Genomic DNA, 23,345 nt, shown 5'->3' on the forward strand with positions numbered 1-23,345 from the left:
GTATTACCAACAGTCACGCTGGAAATGGTGGTCCAAGCTCTTTTCAGGTCATTGACCAAGTCCTGTCGTGTAGTCCTGGGCTTATTCCTCACCTTTCTAAGGATCATTGACACCCCACGAGGTGATATCTTGCATGGGGCTCCACTCCGATTGAGATAGATCGTCATGTTTAGCTTCTTCCATTTTCTAATGATTATGCCAACAGTGGACCTTTTTTCACCAAGCTGCTTGGCAATTTCTCCGTAGCCCTTTCCAGCCGTGTGGAGTTGTACAATTTTGTCTCTGATGTCTTTGGACAGGTCTTTGGTCTTGGCCATGTTACAAGTCTTACTGATTGTATGGGGTGGACAGGTGTCTTTATGTAGCTAACAACCTCACATAGGTGCCTCTGATTCAGGATAATACATGGAGTGGAGGTGGAATTTTAAAGGCGGACTAACAGGTCTTCGAAGGTCAGAATTCTAGCGGACTCTCGGGTGTTCAAATACTTATTTGCAGCTGTATCACACAAATAAATCATTAAAAAAAATCACACATTATGATTTCTGGATTTTTCTTTCCAGATTATCTCTCTCACAGTGGACATGCACCAACGATGAAAATTTCAGACCCCTCCATGATTTCTAAGTGGGAGAACTTAAATTACAGCAAGGTGTTCAAATACTCATTTTCTTCACTGTAGGTCTCAAAGATTGGAGACAGAATTTGTGATACCAATAATTTACCAACGGGAGATTGTGTAAATTGTAAAACCACGAGTGATTCCGCAACTAAGTAAGAAACATGCTGCATTTAATCAGGAATCCACATACATTTCATACTGTGACACCCTAAAATGTAGTCAATCAGAATATGTAATCAGTCATCATATTTGTGTATGTGAGTTTCTGGAGCCAATCCTAGCTGTCAATGGGCAGGAGCCAGGGTTAACCTTGAACTGATTGCCAGCCAATCGCAGGGCACACATGGAGAAAGACAACAGTCGCACTCCCAATCACACCTCGGGGCAATTTTTGTGTCCAATTAATGTTACATGTTTTTGGGAGGAAACCGGAGAGCCCAGAGAAACCCCACACAGGCACAGGGAGAACATGCAAACTCCACACAGGCGGGGCCAGGATTGAACCCTGGTCCTCAGAACTGTGAGGCCAACGCTTTGCAGGTTCAGCACCGTGCCGCCCATGGATAAATAATTGCAGGTATATCTATGTCTAATTATACAATTTACACCACTTAATTTTTGTCTTGCTGAAATTTGTTACTCTTGAGGAGGTGGTCCTTTCTGTTGTAAGTGTCACGTCCCATCGGAACGAGAGTAGGACCCAAATGCAGGAACTCGGAAGACGCAAGGTAGTTCAAGAAGAGACACGTTTATTGTATGCAGAGGTCGGGGATCGAGCAGGCAGTCCGGTGCAGCAGCGGTAGTTCGTACGTCGGGCGAAGAGAGCAGATGAGCGGACAGGCAGGAGTCGGTACACGGGAGAACAATCAACGCAGGCAGAAGTATCGAAGGAGTCAGGCTTACGGGGTTGGTCGGAGAACGGACGAAGGTCGGTACACACAGGTTCGATCAGGGATACCGGAGCACACAAATGGGACACGAAGATCATTACGAACTGGCGCCGGCCAGTTGTCATCGCGGTCATATAAATCCATAGCATTATCAGGCTGCATGAGGCGCAGGTGTACACCTTCCAATCAGCGCACCTGCGCGGACACCCGCACAGCTCGTGCTGAACCGGCAGGATCATGACAGTAAGTGAGTTACTACTGGTTTTCCCATATACTGTATGATGGGCTAATATTTACGGCTTTCATTATACAGACAATTCGAGACAGATTTTGGAGTAGCTGTATGTTATTGTGAGTCCAAACAAAGAAGTTAGAAACTGTAAAAGTCATACTGTTATGCACAATGCTGCAAAACATAGAACAATTAAGTCACTGACAGATTTTTTGAAGAAGTAGGCAGCTAATACAATTCAATCGACTTTACGTGGGTGTTTCATTTAACACGGGATGGGTGTGCAGAAACTCCAGAGACCCAAATATTACAAACAATTAAAAAGTCAAATTTCCACAATTCACAGAATAATGACATTGAAAATTCAAGACAAATTTCAGATACCGCTGCAAAAACAATGACTAGTTAAAACTATATTGTTTATCTTCTATATTTTTTGGACGTTCTTGGATGGGGCTTAGATGTTGTTTGTTTCCTCCAGATTACACTTCCTCATTGGATGTGCAGGACAGACGGAAGGACTTGGAGGGAAGAGAATCATCAAAAACATCATCCTCCATTCTTTCCTCAATTGGATTCATTTTTATGGAGGCCTTGACACCTGGTGATTTTTCTAGATGGGAAACAAGAGCACAAATATTAAGGAATTTGGAAAAAAAGTAATCTGCACTTTGTTGATCCTTGGACAAAACAACCCATGTCTACACAACAATTCACATTTCATTGGGTTAATATCCACAGTGGTTCCATTTCAAAATCCTAAAACACGGTGGTGTGGAATCTATGAGACAATAAAAAGTAGGATCAGATTCCATTAGCATTAACTTTTTCCACATTACAATGTTAAAACCTTGAGTGCTAAACAAAAGAGGCTCTGTTCATCAGTAAAAGCTTTTTGAAAGGCAACCATCCTCTGTGACTTAATCTTCACTTGTTACAAATATTTAGAATAATGTGGTCAAGTGCATAAATGACTTCTGCCATTTTTGTTCAATAATAAAAAGCTCCAGAGGGAAGGGATTCAGTCATTGTTTTTATAGAAAAGCTGCTAAGAGTTGATTGAGGTTAGGTGAGATTCTCAAAGTACTGTATTAATTCTTTCTACTAAATCTTGCATGAATTGAATTGCTTTGTTTATACCGAAAAAAAAAAATACCCTAAAAATCCATCTATCCATTTTCTTTGGTGCTTATCCTCACGAAGATCGTGGGGAGTGCTGGAGCCTATCCCAGCTGTCAACAGGCAGGAGGCGGGGTACACCCTGAACTGGTTGTCATCCAATCGCAAGGCACATAGAGACATACAACTGCACTCACAATCACACCGAGGGGCAATTTAGAGTGTCCAATTATTGTTGCATGTTTTTGGGTTGTGGGAGGATATATATATATATATATATATATATATATATATATATATATATATATATATAATATATATATATATATATATATATATATATATAAAAGGCAGCCCTAAGGCGGCACAAGCCAGTGAAATCTGTAGGCCGGTCCCAAGCACGGATAAATGCAGAGGGTTGCGTCACGAAGGGCATCCGACATAAAATTGTGCCAAACAAATATGAGCGTTTATCTAAAGAATCCCTGACCGGATGGGTAAGTATGGATTCCAGGAAAGGAACTTTGATGGACAGATGGTGGTGGACTTTGCAAAAAGGATGGAAATGGCTGTCGTGAACACTTTTTTTCCAGAAGAGGCAGCAACATAGAGTGTCCTATAAGAGCGGAGGTAGAAGCACGCAGGTGGATTATATTTTTTGCAGACGATGTAATCTGAAGGTTACTGACTGTAAGGTAGTGGTAGGGGAGAGAACCATGTGGTGGAAGCTGAGAAAGGAAGAATGTTGTGCGGGCATTCGGAAAGACGTGAGACAAGCTCTCGATGGACAGGAAGAGCTCCCAGAAGACGGGACTACTACAGCCAAGGTGGTCAGACAGAAAGGCAGGAGAGCAAATGGTGTGTCTACTGGTAGGAAAGGAGAGAAGGAAACTTGGAGGTGGAACCCCAAAATATAGGAAGGCATACAAGGAAAGAGATTAATGAAGAAGAAGTGGGACACTGAGAGGTCCGAGGAGAGGCGAAAGGAATACATTGAGATGCAATTGGCAAAGGTAAACGTGGTGAAGGCTAAACAAGAGGCATGTGATGACAAGTACACCAGGTTGGACACGAAAGAAGGAGAAAATGATCTGTACAGTTCGGCCAGACAGAGGGATAGAGATGGGTAGGATGTGCAGCAGGTAAGGGTGATCAATGATAGAGATGGAAATGTGTTGACTTTTGCCAGTTGTGTGCTAAATAGATGGACAGAATACTTCGAGAAGTTGAAAAATGAAGAAAATGAGAGAGAAGACTAGAAAAGGCAAGTGTGAAGGACCAGGAAGTGGAAATGATAAGTAAGGGGGAAGTTAGAAAGGCACTAAAGAGGATAAAAAATGGAAATGTGGTTGGTCCTGATGACATACCGGTGGAGGTATGGAAGCAATTTGGAGAGGTGGCTATGGAGTTTTTGACCAACTTATTCAACAGAATGTTAGCGGGCGAGAAGATATCTGAAGAATGGAGGAAAAGTGTGGTCGTTCACATTTATAAGAGCAAACCCGATGTTGAGAGCTATGGGAACTATAGAGGAATAAAGTTGATGAGCCACACAATAAAGTTATGGGAACGAAGAGTGGAGGCTAGACTCAGGACAGAAGTAAGTATCTGCCAGCAACAGTATGGTTTCATGCCTAGAAATAGTACCGCAGATGCATTATTTGCCTTGAGGATGCTCGTGGAAAATTACAGAGAAGGTCAGAAGGAGCTACATTGTATCTTTGAAAACCTAGAGAAAGCCTATGGCAGAGTACCAAGACAAGAACAGTGGTACTGCATGTATAAGTCTGGTGTGGCGGAGAAATATGTTAGAATAGTACAGGATATGTATGAGGGGAGCAGAACAGTGGTGATGTGTGCCATAGGTGTGACAAAAGAATTTAATGGGGAGGTGGGACTGCATCAGGGAACAGCTCTGAGCCACTTCCTGTTCGCTGTGGTAATGTTTAGGCTGGCAGATGAAGTCAGACTTGAATCCCCTTGGACCATGATGTTCGCAGATAATACTGTGATATGAACTGAAAGCAGGAAGGAGGTGGGGGAACAATTAGAAAGATGGAGGCATGCACTGGTTGTGCTCACAGTGGTGGGGCCAGCCATGATGTACGGATTAGAGACGGTGGCGCTGGAGAGACAACAGGAATCAGAACTGGAGGTGGCGGAAATGAAGATGTTGAGGTTCTCTCTCAGAGTGAGCCGGATGGATAGGATTAGAAATGAGCTCATTAGGGGGACAGCCAAAGTCAAATGTTTTGGAGACAAGGTTCGAGAAGCAGATTTCGATAGTTCGGAGATGTCCAGAGGGGAGAGAGTGTGTATATTGGAAGAAGGGTGGATGGAGCTGCCGGGCAAAAGAGCGAGAGGAAGACCAAAGAGAAGGTTGATGGGTGATGTGAGGGAAGACATGAGGGTAGTTGGGGCTAGAGAGGAAGCTTGGCAAGGATGGAAAAAGATGACACGCTGTGGCGACTCCTAACGGGGCGAGCCAAAAAGAAAAGAAGATATATATCCTGTTTGGAGTGTGTATGTTCTCCCCGCGCCTGCGTGGGTTTTTTCCAGTTTCTTCCTTTTCTCACCAAAATGGCAGTACCCATGAAAGTTCGTAATTGTCTATAAAAACACCATTAAATTATATCGGATTAACCTCAAATTTTCAAGGAACAGTACATATGAGATGACCTATCTGATTTTCCAATTTTTTATTTATTTGTCTATTTGTGGCGGCACGGTGCCTTAGCAGGAAAGCATTGGTCTCACAGTTCTGAAGACCCGGGTTCAATCCCGGCCCTCCCTGTGCGGAGTTTGCATGTTCTCCCCGTGCCAGCGTGGGTTTTCTCCGGTTTCCTAACACTTCCCAAAACACATGCAACGTTAATTGGACACTCTAATTTCTCCCGAGGTGTGATTGTGAGTGTGGCTGTTTGTATCTGTTGAGAACTTATTCCATTTGTGTGGAGCATAGATAGTTTAATGCTGCTTCACCATGTTTGCTTTGGATTCTGTGCTCCATTATTAGACCTGAATCTGTTGATCTCAGAGCCCTTCTGGGTTTGTATTCCATTCGCGTTTCTTTCATGTATTCAACCATTTAGAGATTAATAGACCAGTAGCAGAACTTTAAAATGTATTCTAAACCTGAGTGGAATCCAGTGTTAAGACTTTAGAATTGGATTGCTATGCTCTGATCTCTTAGTTCTGGTCAGAACCTGAAGTGCAGATTCTGAATGAGCTCTTTCAAGTCCATTACAATAGTCAAGTGTACTTTATATAAATGCATGGATGAGGTTCTCTCAGTCTTCTGAACACATGCAAGCCTTCACTCTGGATATGTACTTCATATGGTAAAAAGTATTTCTAATAACTGATTAGCAGTGTTGGGAATAACGGCATTTAAATAAACGGCGTTATTAACGCCGTTACTTTTGTCAGTAATGGGTAATCTAACTAATTACTCTGACTGTCATTATAACGCTGTTACCATGATCAGCATCCGTTACTGCACGTTACTGAAGTGCCCAATAAAAAACATAAAAGCTGTCCTCCGACTTGGCCTCATAATCCTGAGGACCAAGGTTCAATACCCAGTTTCCCTCTGTGGAGTTTGCATGTTCTCCCCGTGCCTGTGTGGGTTTTCTCCAGGCACTCCGGTTTCCTCCTACATCCCAAAAACATGCAACATTAATTGGATACTCTAAATTCTCCCTAGGTGTGATTGTGAAAGCGACTGTTTGTCTCTCTGTGCCCTGCAATTGGCTGGCAACTAGTTTAGGGTGTACCCTGCCTCCTGCCCCTTGACAGCTGGGATAGGCTCCAGCACTCCAACAACCCTTGTGAGGAAAAGCAGCTTGGAAAATGGATGGATATTTCTAGAAGAAGGATAGCTTTCATTAGCCATATGGCTGTTGACCCATAAACTGTGACTTACGGAGAGAAGAGCCAGCAGATCCTCCTCTGAGGATCTGATTCAGGACATCATCGCTGTCACTACTGCTAGTCATGCTGTTCCACATTTGCATCACAGATAACTGTGAAGAGAAACTGGGCTGGCGGTCCATCTTTTTCAGTACCTGGGAACCAACAGCAAAATCACTCAATCAATCTGCAAGACAAACACTAATCTTGAGAATTGTTAAGTGTTTTAATGTTGCTATCATTTTCTAAATACTACACTGACCTTGTCACTGAGTGTGGGGTCATTCAGAGAGTAGAGCTTGTTGGTTATATCTTGACCAATGAGGTACCTGAACACTTCATTAAGGAATGTATCTGACTCCAGGAAGTAGGTGAGTCTCTCTCGAGACCAACACAGGAATTTACAGTTCTCCTCTGCCATAATGGTCACCTATTTGCCATATTATAAATGAAAAAAATTATAACACAGCATGTAAAATAGTTGACCTCATATTATTTAGGTGGAGATAGACAAATCAGACAATGTCCCTCATTGACCAGTCCTTATTATGAACACGTTTGCTCTTTGGATGCTAGAAAACAGTTTTTGTGACTGATTTGATATGATGGTTGAAAGTCAGGTCGGAATAAATCAGAACACCAAGATTTCGGACTTGGTCTTTGGTTTTTAAAGATAGAGAGTCCAAGTGTTTACTAACAACAATTATCTTTTCTTTACTGCCAAAAACTATTGTCTCAGTTTTGTTGTGATTTAGTTGAAGAAAATTTTGGCTCATCTCGTTATTTATCTGCTTTGTGCAGTGGCACAACACCTCACTTGAACTGTAGTCATCTGGAGACACTGCTAAATATAACTGTGTCATCTACATAGCTATGATAGTCAAAATTAAAGTTTTGAAGAATGTGACGCAAGTGTAGCTTACACTGTGTAGGCTGAACAGGAGAAGTCCAAGAACTGATCTTTGAGGGACCGCATGGGTCATTGTCGTTTGTGGAGATTGAGCACTTCCATTGTTTACAAAGTAGCTCTTTTCCTCCAGGTAGGACCTAAACCATTTAAGGACCATTCCATTTAGTCCTACCCACGTTTCCATCCTGTCCATCAGTATATTATGATCTATGGTATCAAAAGCCGTGCTGAGATCCAACAGGACCAAAATTGACACCTTCCCTGAGTCAGTATTCAACCTTCTTTCATTTAGCACTTCAATAAGAGCAGATTCTGTACTTTGATGAGTTCGGAAACCTGATTGAAATTATTCAAGATGTCCATTTAATTTAAAGAAATTACTGCGTTGATTAAAATTAACTTTTTCAAGAATATTGGCTTTGAACGCTAACATGGAATCGTCCTATGCTCTGCTTTTTAGGAGCGTCTTAACAGCAGCTACTTTAACAGCTTTGGGAAACTCGCCAGACTGAAATGAGCAATTGATTATTTGCTGCAAATTAGGTAGCACTGACTTCACAATAGTTTTGAAAAAGTCAGATGGTATTGAGTTGAGACAGCTTATTGATGGTTTCAACTGCTGAACAGTTTTCTCTACAGTGTTTTGGTCAACTATATCAAATTTTGACAAGCTCGTTGAGTTTTTCCTGGGTAGCTTGAGACGTAAAGTCATTTTAACTTTTTGCCGATTTGTGCTGACATTTGACCGGATGAATTGTATTTTTTCACTTTTAACTAGCAAACGCATTGCATTTGTCAGCTGTTACGAGTACTGGATCTATCTGATTCGGTGGGGTTGTGAGCTTGTCAACACAGCAAACAAAGGTTGAATATTGTTGAGGAAAAGTTTTGCTGTCCAGCCCTAACTAACTCTTGGTTGAAATTACAAAGACAATGTCTGTAGAGGTCATAGTCAATTTGGAGTTTAATTTTTCTCCACTTGCGTTCTTGTCTATCATTGTGCTCCTCCACGGTGTTTTAGGTCGCCTCAGGATGGTCTTAGCTTTAACAGGAGCGACAGCATTCATGGCATTTGTGATTTTTGAGGTGAAATTGTCCAAAAGTCTCAGCATTCAGTCTGTGGCATAGCTACAGTCTCCATAAACTTAGTGGTAGTACTCTCATTTATGTACCGTTTCCTAATTGAGATAGAGGTTGTTTGAACTTTTGGAAGAATCTGTAATTCAAAACATGCACAAAAATGGTCAGAGACAGCCACATCCTTAATGTCAATCGAGCTTCCAGGCGACGGGCCGCGAGCAGAGTTTCGACGTCCGGGGTGGCTGTTAGCCAAGTTCCGGCGGCGGCGGAAGCCTTTAGCCAAGCTTTGGCAGCAGCCGAAGCCTTGAGCTGAGCTTTGGCGGTGGCCTTGAGCCAAGCTTCGGCGGAGGCCTTTAGCCTAGCTTCGGCCTCTGGGGCTAACAGCCTCCGCCGCTTGGAAGCTTGGCTCGTGGCCCGCCACCTGGAAGGTTGGCTCGCGGCCCACTGCCTGGAAGCTCGGCTCGTGGCCTGCTACCGGATTTCGCTTGTCATACTCCACGCCATTCCCGTGCGAAGAACCATCCAAGGGTGCTGGCCCGGTGCTCCCGGGGGCCTTTGTTTACGCACTTATGTCGCGCGTAGGCCTACGAGTCGTCAGACTCCACGTCATTCTGCCCAAAGAACCATCCAAATATTCAAAATTAATTACAGCCACAGGTTAAAATCTACTTGGAAGTATTCCTCCATCTTTCCAATCAACCGATACTGCTATTTCTTCATCAGATGAGAATAAATACGAGAAATCGGCGCTGGGCATTAATGGTGTCCCATGTAATGGAGCCTTTGTTCGGCACGGTACACGTCACATCCACACATGTAGGTCATGTGACTCGCAAAAATGGCAGCGCTTCTGAAAATTTGAAATTGTCAATAAAAATCTTCTCAAAACACTATTAAATGACAAAGGATTTAACATCACATTGTCAAAATAGGGTACATATTACATGACCTATTGGATACACTGTTCATGCAAAGCACTGGATTTTCCCTTTAACTTTGGGAAGGAGATCGTGTACCACCGTGGAATGGTTGCCAACCGATTGCAGCGCACATGGGACAAACAATAGTTTCAAGTTTGTTTAAACAATATTTGCCATTGCGCAAATGTATAAGTAGAAGTATTGTTTTTTTCCAACCTCCCACATCCCTAAAACAGATGGTAGGTTAATTGAAGCAAAGCAAATTTATTTGTACAGCACATTTCATACACAAAGTAACTCATTGTGCTTTACAGGATTAAAATGTTTTAAAAACACAGTAATAAAACATTTTAAAAAGGGAGAAAAAATTAAAGTGAAAAGAGCGTACAGTGAAAGAAATATTTAAATATGGAAATACTCTAAAAAGCATGAGAGAAAAAAAAGAGTTTTTAAGAAGGATTTATAAACATCCACACTTGTTGCTGACCACTTTTGTTGACAATTTATTCCATTTGTGTGGAGCGTAGTAGTTTAATGCTGCTTCACCATGTTTGGTTTGGATTTTGTGCTTCATTATTAGAATTGAATCTGTCGATCTCAGAGCCCTTCTGGGTTTGTATTTCATTAGCATTTCTTTCATGTATTCAACCATTTTGAGACCAGGAGCCCCTGTAGCTCAGTGGTTAGAGCACTGGTTTGGTAAACCAGGGGTTGTGGGTTCGTATCCCACTGGGGCCTCCACTCCCTGAGAAGGGTTGCATCAGGAAGGGCATCCGGCGTAAAAATTGTGCCCAACATATATATGCGTTCATCTGAGATGACACGCTGTGGCGACGCCGTAAGAAACACACACAGAGAAATATAGACCAGTAACAGAACTTTAAAATGTATTCTTAACCTGACTGGAATCCAGTGCAAAGACTTTAGAGTTGGATTGCAATGCTCTAACCGCTTAGTTCCACTCAGAAAGTGCAGCATTCTGAATGAGCTGTTTCAAGACCATTACAATTATCAAGTTTATTTGAGATAAATGCATGGATGAGGTTCTCTCGGTCCACTTAACACATGGAACCCTTCACTCTGGATATGGCAGTTTTAATAACTGATTAGAAGTGATGGGTATAACGGTGTTTAAACAAACGGTGTTATGAACTTTTTTCAGTAACCGGTAATCTAATTACGCAGGACTCAGGCACAAGTATGTGTCACGTGCATGTGAGTTGCAGAGTGACAAGGGGGGTGAGGGTGAGATAATCGCTGAAGCAACGATCATTGGCTAAGGTATAGAGCTAATGCACATGATGTCACAGTTTGCACGGCACCATATTGCCGGTCAAACCGAGCTGCTCTGCAGGGCGGGTGCCATTGAACCGGAGCATGTTTTTCAAATTCCCCGAGACCTTTTGTGCTGTTGGTTGTCACAATAAATGACCCAATTTCATCCCAAAAACATGCATTAATCGGAGACTCTAAATTGCCCCTCGGTGTGACTGAGTATGCAACGGTTGTCTGTCTCCATGTATCCTGCAATTGGTTGGCCACCAGTTCAGGGTGTTCCCCACCCTACTGCCTGATGACAACTGGGATTGGCTCTCGCACTACCATGACCCTTATGAGGGTAAGCGGCTCAGAAAATGAATGGATGGATTTTTGGTTAATGAGGCCCATCTGTTTTGATTTATTATGCTCAGCATATCTCCATTTTTATAAAAGTAATACCTGGAACTTCTCTCCTCTCTGCATTAAAGTGGAGCGAAACTCTGGGGAATCAATAAAGGCATTGGGATGGATGTTGTGAAGAAAATGTCCTCGGTAGGACACTTTCATCCTGTTGCACAGAAATGTAGAAGTCAGAATGACTGCTAAAATGAAAAACACAAAGTCAGACCAAAACTATAATGACTATAACTATAAACATATTCAAACATTCTTTTCTTTATAAACTAATACTTGGCCATTTGATTCTGATTAAGAAACCCAGTATTATAGTTATGAAATGGAACATACTTTCCTTTGAGAAGAATGCTGAGTCGTTCATCCACAGATGTCTTATCTTCTCCAGCATAGGCCTGCCCTTTCTCTATCATCTCTACAGTGCAGAACTGGCCCGTGACTCTCTGAAACAGTGCCTCATTCACATGCAGGGGCTCAAACATCCTCTTATACATCACCCTCAGATCCCTGTCAATCTTAATCTGACAGAGCAGACAAAGAGTATTCATTTATTCTTTGCATAACAAGATGTTATTAAATTGACATATACAGTATATTATTTGCTCTATTCATAACACACCTCCTAGAGTTGAGAAAAGCACAGTGACTGAAGAGGAAAGATCTCATATTGTACAGTAAGTTTCTGCTATGATTCTGTCAGTTTGCTGTGGGCCTATGTCCCCTAAATGCCCCATAGGAAACTTTCTGTTTTATAGAACTTGCATCACATTTCTACAAAGCACAACAAAACTCAGGAGGATATGTAACCACCTTCCTCAGACAATGACTCAAGACTCAATCTTAGCATAAAGAAATACCCACCCCAACTGACGTTAGTTACATAACTTACCGGCTTTCTTTTGTACAAGAGAAACAGCAAGTGCATGAAGTTGACCACCAGGAAAACCACATTCCAAACCATCACATCCATGTTACACCTGTACAATGTTGCCCAAGCAATGAAGAAGCCACATCCTGACAGGGTGCAAAAAAGGAGAAACACAAAATTAAAGATGTAATACATTTAAATTCAGAATAACTATACCAAATATACAGTGCCTCAAAAAAGTATTCCTCCGTTAAAATTTTTTTTGCATTGATTTTTCATCCATCCATCCATCCATCCATTTTCTTTGCCAGTTATCCTCACGAGAATCTCGGGGAGTGCTGCCCAGAATGTCAAAGGGAGGCGGGGTACACCCTGAAGTCGTTGCCAGCCAATCGCAGGGCACATAGAGACAAACAGCCACACTCACAATCACACCTAGGGGAATTTAGAGTGTCCAATTAATGTTGCATGTTTTTGGGATGTGGGAGGAAACCGGAGTGTCCAGAGAAAACCCACACAGGCACGGAGAGGACATGCAAACTCCACACAGGTTGGGCCAGGGTTGAACCTGGATCCTCAGAACTGTGAGTCCAACGCTTTACCAGCTGAGCCACCATTCCGCATTGGTTTTCCATTTTTAAAAAAAAAAAAGAAAGAAAAGAAAAGATACTAGAGAAGGACAACACAAGTAAACATTAAAACCAGTTTTCAAATCAGAATCAGAATCAGCTTCAATGACCAAATGTGTAAAAACACACAAGGAATTTTTCTCCGGCAGTCGGTGCTGCCCTGGTATGACATTCAGAACAAAGAACAAGGAACAACATAGCAACAAGAACAAAGAACAAGAGACATTTCTGTTTATAGGAACTATTTCTTATAAGACGTGCAAGATGTAAAATCTATATAGATACGTGTGTAACAATGTAAATTTTGCAAAGGGAGCAGTTTAAAATGACGATTCGTGTGGTCTACAAAATATTTTAAAAAAGAACATGGCACAAGGCAGAAAAATAGGAGGTTTGCTGATCAATAATATAATGACTTAATTGCCAAGGGGAAAAAACTGCTTGAATGTTTGCTATTTCTGACTTTCATTTATCCGTAGCCCTTTCCCGACGGAATGAGATGGAAGAGCTGGTGGCCAGGATGTGGAGGATCCGAAAGAATCTGGCCTGCTCTAGATCTAGTTCACGTTGCGTGTACGTCCTGAATAGTCGGTAAAGTGGTGCCGATGATCCGTTCAGCTGTTTTGTCGGAGTTAGTTGGTGAAGGTACAGTACATCCTGTGCTGGGATTTTTGAGGATGGAGTTGATGTTCGTCTTCCACCACAGGTCCTTTGAGACTGTAATTCCCAAGAACTTGAAGTCTTGATAGTTGCCAAACGACAGTTGGACAGACTCAGGGGCAGGTGTGGTGAAGATTGCCTCCTGAAGTCTACAGTCATCTGTACAGTCTTTAGAGCATTCAAGGCCAGGTTGTGTTGACCACACCAAATCTCCTTTCTCACTATTTCCTGTTGATATGCAGACTCGTCCCCGTCTTTGATGAGGCCAATGACCGAGGTATGTCATCTGCAAACTTTAGAAATTTGACAGTCGGATGCCACGAGGTGCAGTCGTTAGTGTAGCGTGAGAAGAACAGAGGTGAGATGACGCAACTTTGGGGTGCTCCAGCACTGATGGTGAGTGTGGATGAGGTGGTGTCCCTCAGCCTCACCTGTTGTGTCCTGCCTTTCAGGAAGTTGTAGATCCACCGGGAGATGGCAGGCGAGACGCCGAGCTGGAGAAGTTTGGAGGAGAGGAGTTCAGAGATGATGATGTTGAATGCAGGGCTGAAGCCATGAGCAGGATCCTCGCATAGGTACCATCGCTGTCGAGATGTTCAAGAATGAAGTGCAGACACAAGTTGACTGCATCATCCGCAGACCTGTTAGCTCAATAGGCAAACTGCAGTGGGTCCAGCTGGGGCCCAAGTGATGCTCTTGAGGTGGTCCAGCACAAGGCGTTCAAATGACCTGAGACTGCTGCTTTTTTGGTAACCAGTATAATGGTGGAGCGTTTGAAGGAAGCTGGTACTTCACTTGGTTCTAGAGACCTGTTATAGATCTTTGCGAAGACAGGAGCAAGTTGGTCTGCGGAGACTTTGAGGCAGGATGGGGACACAAGGTCTGGGCCTGGTGCTTTGTTGATGTTTTGTTGTTTGAAGATCTGTTTAATGTCTCCTTCATGGATGCGAAATGGCATAGAGGAGGGTTGAGTGGAAGGTGGTGTGGCTTGTGGTGTAGCTTGGTTGGTGCATAGTGTGGAAGTGTTGATTTTGAATCTGCAGTAAAAGTTATTTAGGTTGTCGGCTAGCCCGTTCTTGTTTTCTACTGGGGTTGAACGTCGCTTGTAGTTAGTGAGTGATTGTAGAGACAAACTGATTTGGAGTAATTAGTGCCGAGAATTTTTCCAGTTTAACGGCATAGTCTCTCTTTGCAATGTTAATTTCTTAAGTCAGCTGATTTCTAGTGCAATTGCAGTGGGCACTGTCCAACGTGATGCGTTTGTGATCAAACCGTTAACGTTGAAGAAGCATTGAACGTGAGTAACTGCATAATCTTGTCCAACCAACACAACTTGTACAAGGAGGATTGTGAGGACGACTCATTGGCTTGAATCTTTTTCATCCCCATATCCTCTAAATCTACAGATCCTTTACATTTTTTTACACTCGAACCTTCTTATGCACATACCCTTTTAACTGTAACATAGACTATGTAGTATGTGAATTGTCTTACTCATTTGCTGACTTTCTTTATTTGACTGCTTCTATTTGTACTTTAACATAGATTAAGTTATATGTGAATTGTGTACATTTTGTGTTGACTTTGTTTATTTGATTGTTTTTTTTGACTATCTGCAGTCCTTTAGGGAACACAATATTGTGCGACCTGTAGGCCAGTTCCAACCCTAGATAAGTGCAGATGGTTGTGTCAGGAAGGGCATCCGGTGTAAAACTGTGCCAAATATATATGAGCATTCATCAAACGAAGTCCATAATGGATAGGTTGTGGGACGGGCTAAGTACGCCCACCCCGAGGACTGTTTATCTGCAAGGCGTAGGTAGAAATTCAGATAATTTAGGTCAAAGGCAAAAAAGAGGAGGAAAGCGACTTAGTCGGCTAAGAAGAAGAGGAATGCACAGAGCCTACAGCAAAGGGCGACGGAGAAATTGCCAAGCAGCTTGGTGAAAAAAGTTCCACTGTTGGAGCAATCATTAGAAAATGGAAAAAGCTAAACATGATGGTCAATCTCAATCGGAGTGGAGCCCCATGCAAGATATCCCCTCATGGGGTCTCAATGAACCTTAGAAAGGTGAGGAATCAGCCCAGGACTACACGACAATACTTGGTCTATGACTTGAAAAGAGCTGGACCACTGTTTCCAAGGTGACTGTTGGTAATACACTAAGACATCATGGTTTGAAACCATGCATGGCACAGAAGGTTCCCCTGCTTAAACCACCACATGTCAAGGCCCGTCTTAAGTTCTCCAATGACCATTTGGATGATACAGTCCTGCACTGATTCCTCACCTTTCTAAGGATCATTGAGACCCCATGAGGTGATATCTTGCATGAGGCTCCACTCCGATTGAGATTGACCATCATGGTTAGCTTCTTCCATTTACTAATGATTGACTTTGAATGTTGGGACTATGACGGGAAAAGCCCAAGAGTTAGTTGACATGATGATTAGGAGAAAGGTTGATATATTGTGCATCCAAGAGAGCAAGTGGAAACAGAGTAAGGCTAGAAGTTTAGGAGTAGGGTTTAAATTTAAGAAATGGAGTAGGAGTTATTCTAAAGGAAGTGCTGGCTAAGAATGCATTGGAGGTGAAAAGAGTATCAGTTCGAGTGATGAAGATGAAATTTATAATTGAGGGTATTGTGTATCATGTGATTACCGGCTATGCCCCACAGGTTGGATCTGATCTCGAGTTAAAAGAGAAATTCTGGAAGGAATGAGATGAAGTAGTCCTGTCCATCCCAGTCAGAGAGAGTTGTGATTGGTGCAGATTTCAATGGACATGTTGGCAAAGGAAACAGGGGCAATGAAGAAGTGATGGGTAAGTACGGCATCCAGCAAAGGAACTTTGAGAAATAGTTGGTGGTGGACTTTGCAAAAAAGTATTGGGGGTGTCTTCTGGTAGGAAAGGGGAGAAGGAAACTTGGTGGTGGAACCCCGAAATACAGGAAGTCATTCTAGGAAAGAGATTAGCGAAGAAGTGGGACATGGAGAGGACTGACGAGAGGCAAAATGAATACATTGAGATGCGTCGTAGGGAAAAGGTAGAGGTGGCGAGGCTAAACCAGAGACATATGACGACATGTACACCAGATTGGATACAAAAGAAGGAGAAAAGGATATCTACAGGTTGGCCAGACAGAGGGATAGAGATGGGAAGGATGTGCAGCAAGTACAGGTGATTAAGGATAGCAATGGAAACATGTAGACTGATGCCAGTACTGTGCTAAGTAAATGGAAAGAGTACTTTGAGAAGTTAATGAATGAAGAAAATGGGAGAGAAGGAAGAAAAGAAGAGGCAAGGGTGAAGGACCAGGAAGTGACAATGATTAGTAAGGGGGAAGTTAGAAAGGCACTGAACAGGATGAAAAATAGAAATGCGTTGGTCCTGATGACATACCAGTGGAGGTATGGAAGCAATTTGGAGAGGTGGCTGTGAAGTTTTTGGCCAACCTATTCAATAGAATTAGCGGCAGGGAAGATGCCAGAAGAATGCAGAACTGTCTAAACTACAGAGGAATGAAGAGCCACACAATGTTATGGGAAAGAGTAGTGGAGGCTAGGCTCAGGTCAGAAGTAAGTATATGCGAGCAACAGTATGGTTTATTGCCTACAAAGAGTACCACAGATCAATTATTTGCCTTTAGGATGCTCGTGGAAAAGGACAGGGGTCAGAAGGAGCTACATTGTGTCTTTGTAGATCCAGAGAAAGCCTATGACAGAGTACCAAGAGAGGAACTGTGGTACTGCATACGCAAGTCCTGTATGGTGGAGAAACATGTTAGAATAGTACAGGACATGTATGAGGACAGCAGAACAGCGGTGAGATTTGCCGTAGGTGTGTCAAGAGAATTTAGGGTGGAGGTGGGACTGCATCAGGGATCCGCCCTGAGCCCCTTCCTGTTTGTGTTAGTAATGGATAGGCTGACGGATGAGGTTAGACTGGATTTCCCTTGGACCATGATATTCGCAGATGATATTGTGATCTGCAGTGAAAGCAGGGAGCAGGTGGAGGAACAATTCAAAATATGGAGGCACGCACTAGAAAAGAGAGGAATGAAGATTAGCTGAAGTAAAACAGAGTATATGTGCATGAATGAGAGGTGTTGTGGGGGAAGAGTGAAGCTGCAGGGAGAACAGATAGCAAGTGTGGACGACTTCAAATACTTGGGGTCAACAATACAAACCAATGAAGAGTGTGGTAAGGAAGTGAAGAAATGGGTCGAAGCGGGGTGGAACAGTCGGCGGAAGGTGTCTGGTGTTGTTTGTGACAGAAGAGTCTCTGCTAGGATGAAGGTTAAAGTCTATGAAACAGTGGTGAGGCCGGCCATGATGTAGAGACAGTGGCGCTTAAGAAACAACTGGAAGTAGAATTTGAGGTAGCAGAAATGAAGATGATGAGGTTCTCGGTCGGAGTGAGCAGGTTGGATAGGATTAGAAATGAGCGAATAAGAAGGACAGTGAAAGTTGGATGTTTTGGAGACAAGGTTCGAGAGAGCAGACTTGGTTTGGACATGTCCAGAGGCGAGAGAGTGAGTATATTGTTAGATGGGTGCTGAGGATGGAGCTGCCAGGCAAAAGAGCGAGAGGAAGACCAATGAATAGGTTGATGGATGTGGTGAGAGAGGACACGACGACTGTTGGTGTTAGTGAGGAAGATGCACGAGATAGGCTTACATGGAGAAAGATGACGTGCTGTGGCGACCCCTAATCAGGACAAGCCGAAAGAAAAAAGACTGTCCGCTCTCCGCTCCGCTATGCAATCTCCTTAGATTGGCGGAGTTGCCTAAGTCTGACTGAAAACCACGGGTTATTGTTATTGAATGTTCGAAAGGATTTTATTGGAATACACACTTTCTCACAGAAACTGAGATACGCGATGACAATATCCATGTATTCATCTAGGCTACATGCTGAATTTTCAAAGACACTCCAGTCTGTTCAGTCAAAGCAGCTTTGAAATTTTAATTTGTCCTCGTGGGTCCAATTTTTAACTGATTTTACTAAAGGCTTCACACATTTAAGTGCTTCCATGTGTGTCGGTATTAAGTACAATCAGCAGTGATCAGAGGAACCAATGGGTGCGTGAGGAATTGCACGATATGCGTTTTTATGGGAGTGTAACAATGGCCTTGTCTGACATTTCATGTGCTGCTTATATTTAGGGAGTTTGTAATTAAGTTTAGCTGTGTTGAAATCTCCTAGGATAATGAGGGGTGAATGTGGGTTTTTTTTCTCTAGTTTAGCTGTGTTCAAATCTCCTAGGATAATGAGCGGTGAATGTGGGTGTTTTTTTTTCTGTCAGCAAGCATTAGCAGTGCTGGGATCATGCTAGCTTGAGAGGGAATGTACAGATCGACGAGAATAAAAGATGCGAACTCATGTGGTGAATAAAACGGCTTACAGTTAAAAAACAATGACTCTAAAACCCGGCTGCAGTGTGTCCTTAGCTGTGTAATGTCCGTGCACCATTTCTCATTGATGTAAAAGCATATTCCACCACCTTTTAATTTCTGTGTTAGCTCAAGGACACGATCCGGACGGTGGAGTTGAAAGCCCGGTGGTGTAATGGTGGCTCCCATGGTCCGTCCACAAAGCCAAGTCTCTGTAAAGCACAGGGCTGCAGAACGTCCAAAGTCTTTGCAGGTCCTGACCAGAAGCAGAAGTTCATCAACTTTGTTGGCTAGGGAGTGTAGGTTCACAAGATAAATTGACAGGGGGCTAGTCGATGTCCTCTTTTCCGCAGCTTAATTTGTGAACCGGCTTGTGCCCCCCTTCGTTGTCGACGACCCTTGAAGAGTACCACGACGAGTAACTCCGGATAAAGATTCAGCGAATTTGCGAGAGTTGTCCCACAAAAGTCCTTGGAAGACTCTCTGATGGTTAGCAAGTCCTCGTTTGTATACTTAAGTACCGAGACGCCCGACAAACACACAAACAGTACCAGAAAGTACAAATAAAAAAAGTATATAAAAAGTACGGAAATGGTGAATTTATTTGTTTAGGGGGAAAAATATTTTAAGCTACAAGGTCCTGTCTGGAAAAGTAATTGTTAAAATATCTAATTGTGGTGCATTCATTTTTTTTTAAAGGTGAATTCATTTTTCGTGAACACACCCAAACCTGATTACCTTCAGACCTATTCAATCAAGAAATCACTTAAATAGAACCTTTCTGACAAAATGAATTTGTCCAAACCATTTCAAAAAGAAGGAAATGCCACAAGCCAAACAAATTCAAGAACAGAGGAGAGACAATGTCATTCATCTCTTTCATTCTGGAAAGAGTTATAGAGTCATTTCTGAAGTTTTATGACTCCTACAAACCACAGTGAGAGATATTATATACAAATGAAGAAAATATACAGTGCTGAACTTTCCCAGGAGTGGCCAGCCTAAAAAAATTTACTCCAAGAGCACAGCAACGGGGCATCCAGGAGGCTACGAAGGAAACCAGGACGACATCTAACAAACTGCTTCAGTTTAGGTCAGTGGTCATGACTCACCTACGAGCCAAAAAACACTGCTGACCAGGAAAAAAAAAACAAAAACAAATGTTCATCATACTTTTGAGAAAAACGAAAAATCATCCGAGTGATTCCCAAGACTTTGGGGAGAATATGCACAGATGAGATGAAATTTGGATTTTTTGGGGAATATGTTTGTCTACATGTCTGCTGTAAATGTAATACAGCATTTCAAAAAACAACATTATACCAGCAGTCAAACATGGTGGTGGTGGTGTGATGGTCTTGGGGTGTATTCTCCTTTAGGACATGGATGACTTGTGTGACTGATGGAACCATGAAGTCTGCTCTGTACCAGAAAATCTTTAGTTAGAATGTTCCCCCATCAGTTTTTTATGTCAAACTGAAGCTCACTTGGTTTCTTCAGCAGGACAATGATCCAAAACACACCAGCAAGTCTACTTCTGGAAGCTTCAAAACATCAATTTCCATCCATTTCCATCCAATCCACTTATTCTCACAAGAGTCCCAGGAATGGTGAAGCCTCTCCCAGCTAACTTCAGGTGAAAGACAGACTACACCCTGAACTGGTTGCCAGTCAGTCGCAGGGCACATATCACCATCACTCAGTGGGAATCTTTCCCACACTGACTACACCAAAGGGAGGTGTATGCACCACTACACCATCAAAGACTACAAACAAACATCCATCCATGCATTTTCTTTGCCGCTTATCCTCACAAGGGTCGCAGGAGTGGAGCCTATCCCAGCTGTCAACGGGCAGGAGGCAGGGTACACCCTGAACTGGTTGCCAGCCAATGACACGGCACATAGAGACAGACCGCCACACTCAAAATCACACCTAGGGGCAATTTAGAGTGTCCAATTAATGTTGCATGTTTTTGGGATGTGGGAGGAAACCGGAGTGCCCGGAGAAAACCCACGCAGGCACATGAAGAACATACAAACTCCACACAGGGAAGGGCGCGGAATTAAACCCGGGTCCTCAGAAATGTGAGGCCAACGCTTTCCCACTGAGGGACCCTGCCGCCACATACCAACAAATAAATCAAAAATGAAGGTTTTGAATCCAATTTAAATGCTGTTTGATGGCCTTAAAAAGGCTGTTCTTCTGGAAATCCCTCGACTCTGGCTGAATTAAAACAATTCTCCAAGGAAGAATGTCCCAAAATATCTTCCCAGAGATGTGCAAGACTCATTGCCAGCAAGAGAAAACACTATTTCAGTAGCTGCTGAGTGCTTTAGAGACCATTATTTTGTCACACAAGGTCAAGTAGCTTTGAATATATTTGTTTTTATTTAAAAATGAAATGTACCATTTAAAAACAACATTTTATTTGAACTTGGGTTATTTTGTCTGATGTTAACATTTATTTGGTGATGATAAACAATACTTCCTGTTTTTTTTTTCCTATTTGACCCCTTTTCCTTGTTTAATCCTTCTGAGACATGGCTCATTGAATAATCTTTGAATTACATGATCGTTTACAATCACATTTCCCATGAATCTTGCAACTTCCTGTCTCCTGTCTTGGTCCAAGTGAAAGATAAACATGTTTTAAATACATTTTCATTCCACTATTAACCTCTCCTTAAATCTATCGTTTGTTGGACCCTCACGCAAGGAACCAACATTTTCAAGCAAATCTCGAAGGAAAAAAAAAACTATCACGGATTCCACCTGTAGTAGAAGAGTAATACTGTCATGAGAATGAGGAATTACACACAAACCTGTGACAAGAAGAAGGCGTAGTAGGATCATGTGGAGACCAAGCGTCGTGGGGATGAGCAGGCCCAGCATCAGAGACATGTTCCCCAAGTGGAAGAGAGCATGGTGGGCTTGTTCCCACTCCTGACAAGCGGTATCATTCGACTCCATAGATGAGAAAACAGGTTTAGCAGAATGGAATGGGGGTGGGGTTCTCAAGAGGAAGCGGGAGGACATTTCAGGGGTAGAGGACATCCTGTGCAGGGTCACCTTAGAGTAGAGGGGAAAATAATACCAGCGGAAGATGAAAAGTTTGTTAGAGTTTAACAAATGACCATCATTGTCACAGTGGATTTCTTTTCAGATTCTTGTCAAAAGAAAGTGTGTTGTCAGGGTGTCAAGAATGGGCAGAAAATAGTGCATTTTATAGTGTTCACCACAAACATTACCAAGTGGTTGCTGATTTAAACACACTGTTGAAAACAAAGAAAAGCAAAGTTTCTGGAGTAAGCGTTTCAGTTACAGTTGCTATGTTGTGGATGAGCTGGTTTCAACATTTGGACCTGTTTCTGCATTTAGAAGTACAGTGTACAGTTAGTGGATCATGACTCTCAACTATTGATCGTATAACTAAAAACAAATAAAAATTACTTTGCAGCGAGAACTTGAAAAAGCATTTTCCCAATGTTAATGAAAAATCCTAATTTTAAATGAGTAAACTTAGCTTAAAAAGCAAGTTATACACAGGATATATCTTTAAATCCAGTTCAACATCCACGTTTGAAATTCTTTATGACTGATGTATATTGGATTGATTTTAAAACTATACTCTTTTTTTCAGTTCAGTTATCATATGCAGGGACAGTATGTGCAGGAAGTACCAATATAAACATTTCTCATTCTCTGTTAAAAGGAAATGTTAATTGAACATGTGATCACACAATAGTGCTTGTATCTTTTTCCAAAGTTGGACAACAATAATTTCTCGACATTGTCAGTTTTAGATGCTGGATTATTATCTTGGCTGGAACTGATGTGCTCCAGCACTGGAGGGTGTTACTTTTAAAAATAGACAGCCACATACTCAGTCTTCATGGTAGAATTTCTCACACCTATAACTTTCTGAGTAAGTGCTGGGAATATTAATATAGTATTTGTTACTCACCAAGTCAGCGATAGTCCCTGAATTTATTTTGAGGAGCAAAGATGGAGAAAAGAGTTGTCTGAAAGACTGTCGTATAAGAAGGGTGAGCTGCAGAGCAAAGCCTGAACACTCAGATGGGAGTGGAGAAGCGAGGGAGTGGGGGAAAGGGGTGCCTGGTGTCTGCATGATGTACGTTGCACATTCCACGGGGTTGACAAGCAGAGACTAAAATGGACAAAGCACGCACCTGCAATGACTGGGAACTTCAATAGAGGGTGCCAGAACATATTTGAAGGTTCCATCGGTTCATTTTCTGAGCTGCTTATCCCTAGATGGGTCACGGGAGTGCTGGAGCAAACCCCAGCTATCTTCAGGCATGAGGCGGTGTCCACCCTGAACTTGTTGCCAGCCAATCACAGGTATTTGAAGGTTATTATTAATAAAACTTGACTGCATCATGAGAAGGCTCTCTGTTAGAAAATCACTC

The 23,345-nt window shown here is 42.5% G+C and overlaps 1 protein-coding gene across 1 annotated transcript; it reads right to left on the reverse strand.

The window, feature by feature from the left end:
- Positions 1–809: 809 nt before the first annotated feature.
- On the reverse strand, positions 810–23,057 carry bves (blood vessel epicardial substance). The gene is made up of 8 exons (XM_061820594.1): positions 22,880–23,057; positions 21,738–21,984; positions 12,249–12,373; positions 11,693–11,880; positions 11,405–11,513; positions 7,038–7,205; positions 6,789–6,930; positions 810–2,357 (listed from the first exon to the last, which is right to left on the reverse strand). The coding sequence occupies exons 1-8, from the start codon at positions 23,042–23,044 to the stop codon at positions 2,227–2,229; spliced, it is 1,275 nt and encodes a 424-aa protein (XP_061676578.1). The 5' UTR covers positions 23,045–23,057; the 3' UTR covers positions 810–2,226.
- Positions 23,058–23,345: the final 288 nt, after the last annotated feature.

Source organism: Syngnathoides biaculeatus, chromosome 5 (genome assembly GCF_019802595.1).
Source record: "Syngnathoides biaculeatus isolate LvHL_M chromosome 5, ASM1980259v1, whole genome shotgun sequence".
Lineage (NCBI taxonomy): Eukaryota > Metazoa > Chordata > Actinopteri > Syngnathiformes > Syngnathidae > Syngnathoides > Syngnathoides biaculeatus.

Bases quoted from the DNA above. Each gene is read 5' to 3' on its own strand.
- bves (XM_061820594.1), bottom strand. From the start codon at position 23,044: ATGCAGACACCAGGCACCCCTTTCCCCCACTCCCTCGCTTCTCCACTC. The intron at 7,206-11,404 runs GTATTACTTTTA...TATGGCAAATAG, and splicing joins AGAGAGGAGAGAAGTTCCAG to GTGACCATTATGGCAGAGGA. The intron at 6,931-7,037 runs GTCAGTGTAGTA...GTTGGTTCCCAG, and splicing joins ACCCCACACTCAGTGACAAG to GTACTGAAAAAGATGGACCG.